The sequence below is a fragment of the Mastomys coucha genome, chromosome X (genome assembly GCF_008632895.1).
Source record: "Mastomys coucha isolate ucsf_1 chromosome X, UCSF_Mcou_1, whole genome shotgun sequence".
Classification (NCBI taxonomy): Eukaryota; Metazoa; Chordata; class Mammalia; order Rodentia; family Muridae; genus Mastomys; species Mastomys coucha.
In genome coordinates this window covers 56,564,968-56,576,534 of record NC_045030.1, presented here as the reverse complement: position 1 = coordinate 56,576,534, position 11,567 = coordinate 56,564,968, and the positions used below count along the sequence as shown (strand labels likewise).

At 40.9% G+C, this 11,567-nt stretch overlaps 1 protein-coding gene across 2 annotated transcripts in view; it reads right to left on the bottom strand.

Moving 5' to 3' along the window:
* Phf6 (PHD finger protein 6) overlaps window positions 1–11,567 on the bottom strand; it is a 45,610-nt gene that overhangs the window by 4,180 nt on the left and 29,863 nt on the right. For both annotated transcript variants that reach the window (XM_031359743.1, XM_031359782.1), the window contains 2 exons: window positions 9,349–9,453; window positions 5,666–5,799 (listed from right to left, as the gene is read on the bottom strand). In XM_031359743.1, the coding sequence (XP_031215603.1) occupies window positions 5,666–5,799; window positions 9,349–9,453 (239 nt within the window). The remainder of the gene's footprint in view (window positions 1–5,665; window positions 5,800–9,348; window positions 9,454–11,567) is intronic.

Sequence of the window (11,567 nt, the reverse complement as noted above, 5' to 3'; positions counted from 1 at the left end):
AAAAAAAAAAAAAGAAAAAGAAAAAGAAAGAAAGAAAAAGAAAAGAAAAGGTGATCTAAAGAAAATATACATGCATTCAATAGTTTTGCTTAGCCATCAAGAATACATTTGTACTGGTGCAGGAAAGTGGATGGAAGTGAGACCATTCTGTTAATTATGATCAATTCCACGAAGACAAAGTATGTGGAGGTTATGGGCTGGAAAGACCATGGAACTAAAAGGGGGACTATTAAGGATGGGGGAGCAGAAGAAAGTAACAGGGCTGAGTCTGATTAAAGTATGTGTGCTGTAACAAAACCCATTTATACAGTTAGTATATAGGGGAAAAGAAGGGGAGAGAAAAAGATGATAATGGTGGGCTAATTCAAACTTGGTTTCAGGTAATTTCTACACTAGACAAAGATAGAACAGTACGGTCTTGTGGTCAGTTCTGGATAAAAAGAAGCATTTATTCTCCAAAGGTTTACAACGAACATTCGAATAGAATAGAAAGCAAAGATGGTCTTGGGGTAACTGAATATAGCTGTGTGACGTTTTTTTGAGATGTGGTCTCATTATGCAGCCAATGCGAACAGCAGTCCTAGAAGCCAACCTAGAATTTGTATGTAGCCTAGCTGAGACTCATTATGGTACGAGTGCCACCTGCCACCCTTAATTTAGGACTTTTTTGCTTGTTTGCTCTGTTTCACCAAGATAGACTTATATAGCCCAAGTTGCCCTCAAACTCATTGTAGCTGAGGCTGACCTTGAACTCCTGATCCTCCAGCCTCCATATTCTGAGTGCTGAATAGACTCATGCACCATTCTTGTCCAGATTGTCAATCTAGTTTTGTTCATTATTTTCCTTCATGTTGTGAAACATTTAACAGCATCACAGATAATCTGTACTCTTCAAATACCACACATTGAGACTGCATCATATATATTATTTTTAAACCATAGGTTCAGATATCTAAAATGAGGACTCTAGGTAGTGCCATCATCTGCCAAAAGAGTTATGTTTGTTTGTTTGTTTTGAGACGGTTTCTCCGTATAGCCCTGGCTGACCTGGAACTTACTCTGTAGACCAGGCTGTCCTCGAACGCAGAAATCCGCCTGCCTCTCTGCCTCCAAAGTGCTGGGATTAAAGGTGTGTGCCACCACTGCCCGGCTTCAGTGCCATCATCTGCTAAGCATCTTCCCCCAAATACAACCCCAGTCTACTTAAATCTCTGAACCAAATTAAAGTTTTCAGGAAAGGTGGAGAGGGAACAGGAAACACAGTAAGAATCAGGACAGTAAACAAAGAAGTCCAGAAATCGGGAACTTTTCCAAGGAAGCTTACAAAGGAGGGGAGAGGTGAGGGTGATAGGGTGGGGACTGCGCTAAATGTTTACTGTTTTCCATAAGAACTATTCTGGGCTCAGCCCCCCCCCCATTCCCCATCTCTCTGGCATGTACTGCCATGCCCAACTTCCCTTGCCTTTTCAACTATAAAGTTGGAGCTCAAAAATAGCTATTTTTGAGGGTGTAGGAGAGATGGCTAGGTGGTTAAGAGCACTAGCTGTTCTTCCAGAGGACCTGGGTTCAATTCCCAGCACCCACAAGGCAGTTCACAATTGTCTGCAACTCCTGTTCCAGGAGATCTGACACCCTCACACAGACAGACATCCATACAGTCAAAACACCGATGTCCATAAAATAAAAATAAATAATTTAAAAATGGCTCTTAAAACAGGAAGGCCGATGGGCTGGAGAGATGGCTCAGTGGTTAAGAGCGCCGACTGCTCTTCCGAAGGTCCTGAGTTCAAGTTCCAGCAACCACATGGTGGCTCACAACCATCTGTAATGAGATCTGATACCCTCTTCTGGTGTGTCTGAAGATAGCTACAGTGTACTTACATATAATAAATAAAAACAAACAAAACAAAACAAACAAACAAAAAAACAGGAAGGCCGAGTTGAGCAGTGGTGGTGCACGCCTTTAATCCTAGCACTTGGGAGGCAGAGGTAGGCAGATTTCTGAGTTCGAGGACAGACAGGGCTACCCAGAGAAACACTTGTCTCCAAAAACAAAAAAGTAAAAAAACAAAAAACAAAAAAAGGAAGGCCATATTTAAGTGGTGTAAATGCTACTTCATTTAGAAATATTCCTTTGCATTTGTACCTGTTTGGCTATTTCTCTCCATTATGTCTTGAAGACACCCATTTGAAGTTAACAGTCTATCTGCAACAGGTGTTGCAAGGATTTAAGAAGGATATATACATTAGATTTTTTTTCTTTTGTTTTGTTTTGTTTTTGAGACAGCGTTTGTCTGTGTAGCCCTGGCTGTCCTGGAACTCATTCTGTAGACCACCTGGCTATACATTAGATTTTTAAAATATATTTTTTTAAGATTTATTTACTATGTACACAGTGTTCTGCCTGCATATAAGCCTGCACATCACAAGAGGATATCAGATCCCATTATAGATGGTTGTAATCCACTGGTTGCTGACAATTAAACTCAGGACCTCTGGAAGAGCAGTCCATGTTCACAACCTCTGAGCCATCTCTCCAGCCCATAAGAACTATATTTTACTGTGGAAAGTTCAAAGAATAATTTAAATTATCATGGCCATTTTAGAGGTGGCCACTGAAACATGCTTTTTTTCTTTGCTTATTTGAGCTTATACTGAGCTCTCATGTAGCCTCACATGACCTTGAGTTTTCTATATAGCAGAGGATGACCTTGACCTGTTTTCAATTTGTTTCCACATTCAAAGTGTTATATATACCTTTTATTGTGCTGGGACAGGGATTGAATTCAGGGCTTAATGCATGCTAGGCAAGTCTCTACCAACTAAGGCGATCCAGCCCTGAAATATGATTATCTGACAGCCAAGAAGTTAATCTAAATGTCTAAAACAGGAGCCAATAAAAAAGTGATTAACCAATACGATGAGAAACCATACAACCATAAAACAGATGTAGAGTTGTTAAATGCCCCAGATACAACAAATGGAAAACAGATTGTAACCAACTGCCTTCCACATCTGACATCTTTCCTCTGTGTGCCTCCCAATTCTGTTTAATTATGCTCTGATTACTGCTTAGACAAAACTCTTAGCATTTCTGGATCTGCTTAACATTATATTGGTTTTCCATTAACTTGGTGACTAGGTATCTTTCAACGCTAAGTCCTTCTTCTGAGTAATGTATTATAGTTCACTTGAGTGCTTAGCAAAATGCAACTGTTTTTAAAGTTGGATAAAGTGTGTGCATGTGTGCACATGTACATAGGGAGAGGGGGAAAGAAACAGTTTTCTTTATATTTTCAAACCAATTATGACTGGAATTGCCTTTTAAAAAGCATATCATAGTGTGCAATCTTGATGTGCTTTCATTAATTTTCCTTGATTGTTTTGCATTTTCTTAGTAGATAATGTCATAACAAGTACTAATCACTGTATTTATTATAATTTGGTTGTCTTTTTGTGGTGCTGGGAATGAAACTTGGATTCTTGAATGTTCTAGTCAACTGTGCGGCTGCAGAGCTACCCTCTAGCCCCTCTTTCTTTTCTTGTTACTAACTCTGCAGAGTATGTGGATGATAATGTTGGCACCTTTGTCTGTTCCTAACCTGAAAGAATATGTGTTTAGTCTAATTGTTCTATTAGGGATGAACAGGAGAATCACCTCCAGTTTGACCGTCATTGCAAACCTACTGAATGAAAGCATCTGGGTAGGCCACAGGTCTAGACAATTCCAAAAAGGCCCAGTCCAAGTCTGGTGATTCTGAGGCCCAATCCTGGCTTGGGACAATTGCTTTCACTTCAACACGAAATAAACTATCTGTTGATTTCTCCTGGATACCCTATCCTGATTCTCAACTTAGTAAAAGTGTCCTGGACACAATAATCTAAGCTTCCAAGTTGACACTCAAAGTTATAAACCGTCCTTTCACCATTTACCTGGAAGGTGATGACATGGGTTTTCTTTACTACTTTACAATAGATCACATGAACACTTATTTTCAAATTTTAATATCACATTATAGAACTGGATTGGATATTTATAATTTATACTGACTGTAAACATTTATACTGACTTTATAATTCCTATTGATGAGACGGGTGCAGTTTGCTGATTTGAATCGTCTGCCTTTACAGTTAAGCATGCCTTACACAATAAAGTAGAAGCCTTCCATTTCCTGCTTTGTTAGATGTCTATATAATAATCTTCACAATATCTGTTGCTTAAAGGTCGGACAGCATTAGCATGTTATGTGGGCCCTCAAAGGGCTTGATGACTTAATGTGTAACTGCTTTATCCACAAACATGAGAGCCCAAAGGAACTGTTTCATTGAATGTTAGTTATTGTTTTACTGCATATTAACCCCATGAAAGTGTTTCACAAGTCTCAAAAGCACATCAAGTTCAGGAATTCCTATCCAATTACTCTGCATCTGATGGGAAGAATGGTGCCGTTGTAGATACACAGGTAAGTGGAAGACCCATTACAAAGAGAGATGTGCATCCTGAATTCCAGACTATACTCTGTCTCCTGCTCTTATGTGAGGAGTGAAAGCAAAACTTACAAACAACAACCAAACACCTTCATCTGAGGACATCAGGTGGAACAAAAGCAAAAAGGAGACAAGACGAATGAACAGGCTATTGACAGTGGTCCAGTGAGAACTGTTGATACTTTCGTGTGCAGTTGTGAAGGTAGACACCAAATGCTAATGCCTTTATAATCCCAGCACCAAGGCCGAAGATGTGTGTGAGTTGGAAGCCAGTGGGGGGGGGGGGACTACACAATGAGACCTTGTCATCGTGTATCAGTTTGTAACTGAACACTGATTTGTCTGGCCATTTAATTAAGAGGGAGAGCTATTGGGAGAGCCAATAAACTGGAAGCTTCATGAGGGCAGGCGTGGGAGTAATGAGCTCCCAGTACAAGGCCTAGCACATAGGTTATAGACGAATGAATGCTAACCCAGGGGCACAAAGTTAGAGAGAAGTGCTAACTGTACTTCTCACTCCTCATTAGCATTCTAAATTTGCATGAAACATCGTCAAAGAATAGAGATTCAAAAAACTAGTGTTCCCTTAGGGATTCCCAGAGACTGAACTTTACCAACCAAAGAGCAAACACAGGCTGGACCTAAGCCTCCTGCACATACGTAGCAGATGAGCAGCTTGGTCTTCACGTGGGTCCCCCAAAAACTGGAGTAGAAACTGTCCCTGAACCTGCTGTCTACTTGTGGGCCCCTCACCCCTAAATGGACTGCCTTGTCTGGCCTCACTGGGAAAGGGTGTGCCTAGGCCCACAGCAACTTGATCTGCAGGGTGGGGGTGACAGCCAGAGGGGACTCCCCCTTCTAAGGGGGATAGGGGAAGGACTTACATGCGGGGTTACTGGAAGGAGATATTGGGTTCTAAAGTGAAGAAATAAATAGATTTAATTAAAAAACCTAGTGTTATCTTTTTAAGGGCACTAACTTCCTGACATGTTAAGGAAAATGCCCACTTGTTATCTTTTTTTTTTCTCGGTTTTTCGAGACAGGGTTTTCTCTGTGTAGCCCTGGCTGTCCTAGAACTCACTCTGTAGACCAGGCTGGCCTCGAACTCAGAAATCTGCCTGCCTCTGCCTCCCAAGTGCTGCGCCACCACCGCCCAGCTCGACGGTTGTTATCTTACTTGTAAATTCCTCGTGACATATTTTCAATGTATTTTGCCTTGTCTTGTACTCCACAGTGGTAATGGTAGGTTTTAACACAGGCTTTTATTTCGCATCCAATAGTAGCACCAGGCTGACTGCAAAGTGTACATTTCTGTTAAAAGAAAGAAAGAAAATTCAGAAGCAATACTTCAAGGTTTAGGCAATCTTATGTATCGTAATTTTTTTAGTCAACTACTTCAGTTTACACAGAAAAGAGCAGTCAGGAGCTGGTGCAATAATAACCCAGTGGCTAAAAGTAGTTGCCATTCTTTTTTTTATATATATAATATTTATTTATTTATTATATGTAAGTACACTGTAGCTGTCTTCAGACACCCCAGAAGAGGGCATCAGATCTACTATGGATGGTTGTGAGCCACCATGTGGTTGCTGGGATTTGAACTCACGACCTTCAGAAGAGCAGTCGGAGCTCTTAACCACTGAGCCATCTCTCCAGCACCACCACCCCCCTTTTTCTTTTTTTTTTTTTTTTTGTTTTTTGAGACAGGGTTTCTCTGTGTAGCCCTGGCTGTCCTGGAACTCACTCTGTAAACCAGGCTGGCCTTGAACTCAGAAATCCGCCTGCCTCTGCCTCCCAAGTGCTGGGATTAAAGGCGTGCGCCACCACCACCTGGCTAGTAGTTGCCATTTTACAGAGGATCAGAGTCCAGTTCCCAGCAACCATGCTGCATAGCTCACAATGCCATTAACTCCCGCTACCTGGTACTCATAGGATGCAGGCAGTTTACAAGTGCCTGTAGCTCTGGATACCTAATACCTTTCTTCTGGCCTTCATGGTCACCTACATACTCATGTGCATCCAGGCAGACAAACATACCCATAAATGAAAACAAGTATTAAGAATAGAAGAAAAGCAGTAGCTATTTACAATAGCAAAAAATACACCAACAAAGTAAACTTATATAGCATACAATCAAAGCCGTGATACCATGTTTGACACTAAATATAGATGACACTCCTTAATTTTGCTAGCACAAAAAACATACTATTGGATATTTTAGTGGTTTGACTCCCTTTCCTTCCTGGAATCAGATCTTTTCCTGTTCGGGTTGGAAAAACTGAGAGAAACAGGAAAGCAAGCTCTGCCCCAGGAGGCTCTCTACAGTTTCAGAATGGAGCAGGGAGACTGCTGGGGCTGAAAGCTCTCAGAGCTTCTCAGGGCAGCCTAGGGAAGCGTCTCCTAAATAATGCGGCAAGAGTAACAGGTGCCCACTGCAAAGGAGGGTCCATGTGCAGAGAGACCGACAAGCAGGAGGCAAACATTCTCTTTTCCAGAATGTCTCATAGCCCTTCTCCAGGAAGGGTGGTATAGTAAACAGCTCGCAAGTTTATTCAGCTGCCCTTCTGTTATTGGAGTGGTGGGGGAGGATTGTGATGGACTAGTTTCTATTAGAGTATATGCAGGGGGTTGCTAGGGTAGCATTCACCCTAACCTTTAACACCCTAACCTTTAATTTCATGAAGAGAACTAAATGTTTGTCCCATTCACCTATTTAGACTTCTGTTAAACAACACAGTACTGCTTGCTGCACAAGAGGATTAGGTTTTAGTACTAAGGATTTCAGTTTCAAAATGATCAAAATTAACAACCAAATGACCTGAATCTAAGGAACAGATCATCTTCACTTTAAAATGGAAAGCTCCACAAAGAAACAGTCATTTCTAGTAGAGCTGGACAAGGACCACAAGCATCTGAAGAACTTCAGAGCAGGGGGAACAAATGGACCATCGCCTCCAGGACAGCCCTTATGGACCTCATAAAGTCCACATCGGATGATACAGTCCTTCTTGTGTGATAATATTATGTCTCTAAGAGGGGACACTCAATCTGTTCATGTCAAACTCCATCTGTTATGTGTAACTCCTAGTTTACTTTTTAAAAATTATGTTATGAGTGTTTTGACTGACAGTGACACACACACACACACACACACACACACACACACTCTCTCTCTCTCTCTCTCTCTCTCTCTCTCTCTACAGGAATGCCTAGATCCTTTGGCACTTAAGTTACAGGCAGTTGATCACTGGGTGCTAGGAACTGATCCTGGGTCCTCTCTAAGAACAGCCAGTACTCTTAACTGTTAAGCCATCTCTCCAACCTCTTATTTAATTTGAAAATTATTTCTCTTATTCTTAATTAGGTTTATATGTGTATATCTATGTGTGGAAATGTGCATACATGAGTACAGGTACCAGTAGCAATCAGAACGGGGTGTTGGACCTGGACTTAAAGTTACAGGAAGTTGCGGGGAGTCGTGATCTGGATGCTGGGAACCTAATTCAGATTCAAAGACTAGTCAGTATGTTCTCTTCGCCCTTGAGCTGTCTCTTGAGCCTCTGTAATTCCTACTTTAAATATAAATACGGAGGATGAAAAGACACGATTAAAAAGCAAACAAATGTAGTTTGTGTTCTTCAAAAAAATCAGAGAAAATGAGGTAGAGGGGGCTACAGAGATGGCTCAGGAGTAAGAGAACTAGTTGCTTTTCCAGATGACCCACATTCAATTCCCAGCAATTCCATGATGGTTCACAAGTGTGTTTAGCTCCAGTTCTAAGGTACCAAAACTCATTTTCTGACCTCCACGGGCATTTCATGCACATGAATATATGCAGACAAAATACCTATACAGATAAAATTAAATACATATATATGTATATATATGTATATGTATATGAATCAATGTAGGGGATGGAGAGATGGCTCAATGGTAAAGAATATATACCACTCTTGCAGAGGATTTGAGTTTGGTTCAAGCATCCATCCACATTGTGGTTCACAACCTCCTGTTACTCCAGCTATAGGGAATCTAATGTCCTTTTATGGCTTCTGCAGGCACATGCATAAACATGTATACACAGACACAGACACACACACATACACACACACACACACACACACACACACACACAGAAAGACAGAGAGAGAGAGAGAGAGACAGAGACAGAGACAGAGACAGAGACAGAGACAGAGACCTGAAAATAAAGTCTAAAAATGGAAAAGAAGCACAGAAGGCATTTCGTAGGAAGACCACTGAAGCATGCAAGTCCACCAGCCTAGCTCCAGGTTCAGAGAAAAACTGTACATCAAAGAACAAGGTAAGGAGAGACAGGGTAAGGAGGGACAGGGTAAGGCGGGACAGGGCAGGACACCTGACATCTGACTCTTGCCTCCAAATACACTCACATAGGCACAAAGCAGCCCAAACACAGACTCACACACACAGACACACACACACACAGACACACACACACACACACTCAAACAAATAACTGATTAATAAAAGAGTAGAAGCAACAAGAATTGAAAGTATAGGTGACGCAAGTACCTGGTGCCCAATGAATCGGGGAAGGACCGGTATTGTGACCAGCCTGAAATTTTTCAAAACCGAACTTGAAAAAAGGTTTGCATTCCACTGACCCTCTCTGCAGTCACCAACTCTAAAGTTGTAGTTCTTAAAGCTAGTGACCAGTGGCCAGGTTATATTTAACTAGGAAGTGCTCTGTGTATACTTCCTTAATAACTGGATAAATAAAGAATGCATCCTAATTTAAAGGAGAATCAAGAGTATCATGGCATAACACAAATCCATATATATATATATATACGGAGAGAGAGAGAGAGAGAGAGCACAGACCATCCTTTTTCCTCGCTTAATCTCCTGAAGTACAGTTTTAATATCGAAATCTCCAAATTCTGCTCTTGATGTTGTTGTGAGCTGGACAGTACCAGAAGAAAACAACTACAAAAGAAAAACACAAACCATCAGCACTTATAGCTCTTGGACGGAAAGAGTCAACCGTGCAGTAACACACTGGCACATCTGAAAACTCCCAGAGGCTTTCCCTAAACAGTATCAACTCAAGGATTTAAACATTTCCCTGTCTCATTATAATATAAACCAGAATGGAAACAACTAGAAACTCAACCAAGATTGCCAACTGGTGCTAAGATTAAATACCCTGCTTGAAATAACAAAGATTTCAATAATATCATCACCCTCTTTGCCTAACTATTTACTATTCCCAGAAATTTTTGAAAAACAGTTTAAATTGGCAAATTTCAACGAATGATACAATTAGAATACTTTCTGATCTTGTATTTCCAGAACAAATATATAACTAAAATCTACTGCATGGGGGTCCCTTAAGATACATATTTTGAAAAAGAAAATTCTAATACACACTCTAGTCCAGAACTTCTGTTTATTTGGAGATTTTTGAGGGGTTACTGTCTTTGGTTTTTTTTTTTTTTTTGAGACAGGGTTTCTCTGTGTAGCCCTGGCTGTCCTGGAACTCACTCTGTAGACCCGCCTGGCCTCGAACTCAGAAAACTGTCTGCCTCTGCCTTCCAAGTGCTGGGAGAGGGGTTATTTTTCTCATTATACTTTTATAGTTCTTTTTTTAAAGATTTATTTCTTTATTTTTATGTATGTGAGTACACTGTAGCTATACAGATAGTTGTGAGCCTTCATCTGGTTGTTGGTAATTGACTTTAGGACCTCTGCTTACTCTGGTCAACCTCTCTCGCTCTGGCCCAAAGATTTATTTACTATTACATCGAAGTACGCTGTGACTATCTTATGATGCACCAGAAGAGGGCGTCAGATCTCATTACGGGTGGTTTTGAGCTGGGATTTGAACGCACGAAGAACAGTCAGTGCTCTTACCCGCTGAGCCATCTCTCCAGCCTATACTTTTATATTTCTCTATGTGACACTTTATGTGTGTGGAGGCCAAAGAACTCACAGTTGTCAGTCCTCGCTCACATCCAAGTCCTGGAGGCAGCAAAGGCCTTAACCTGCCCAGGCCCTTTCACAGGCCCAAGTTATTTGGCCCTTGAGACAGTGGCTCACCTTGAACTCAAACTTGAGACATTGTTCAGCTTCCAAAGTGCTGGGTTCGCAGCCTTGTGACTTTATACTTAAGTAACAACTTCTTATATATAAATAACTTTTCAAAATTAATCCTAAGTGAGGTGAGTAACTCAATACAATCTAGCTCAAAAGATCATTCAGGTCAGGATCTATGGGTGTAAAGATAGAATTTCTCCAAGGAACTTTAGGGTCTATTAGGAAAAATACATTTATAAATAACTGCAACACAATGTGTTAAGTACCATAACAGTGATATTTATTAGGTTATAAGTTGAAACCCAAGACATTTATACACATTCATAAATGTTTTTAATGATGACTATAAAAATGAAATTTTTTTTTTCTTTTTGAGACAGGATTTCTCTGTGTAGCCCTGGCTGTCCTAGAACTCAGAAATCCGCCTGCCTCTGCCTCCCAAGTGCTGGGATTAAAGGCGTGCGTCACCACCACCTGAAATTCTTATACTATGAATTAATTATAGAGTATTTCAATATGCTAACTATAATTATTACTTCAAATCCTGTATTTTAAAGTCTAAAAGTGTGTATTAAGATTTGGGGCCCAGTGGTGGTGGCACATGCTTTTAATCCCAGCACTCAGGAGGCAGAGGCAGGCAGATCTCTGAGTTCGAGGCCAGCCTAGTCAAGTTCCAGGGCAGTTCAGGGCTATACAGAGAAACCTTCTCTTGAAAAAAAGATTTCCAAGTATACCATATTACTTGTGATGGTTTGTATTCATTGCCAATTTGACACAATCTATAATCACCCTAGAGACAAATCTCTTAGCATGTCTACTAGGGAATTTCTAGATTAGGTTTAGGTGAGGAGACATGCCCTAAATATGGGTGGCATCATTTCATGGGCCACAAGGATTCAGTCTTCTTGACTGTTGATACAGCGTGAGCAGCCACCTCATGCCCCTGCCACACCACTTTACTTCCCCATCACCATGGACTCCCACCTACCCTCAGGCTCCCTCAT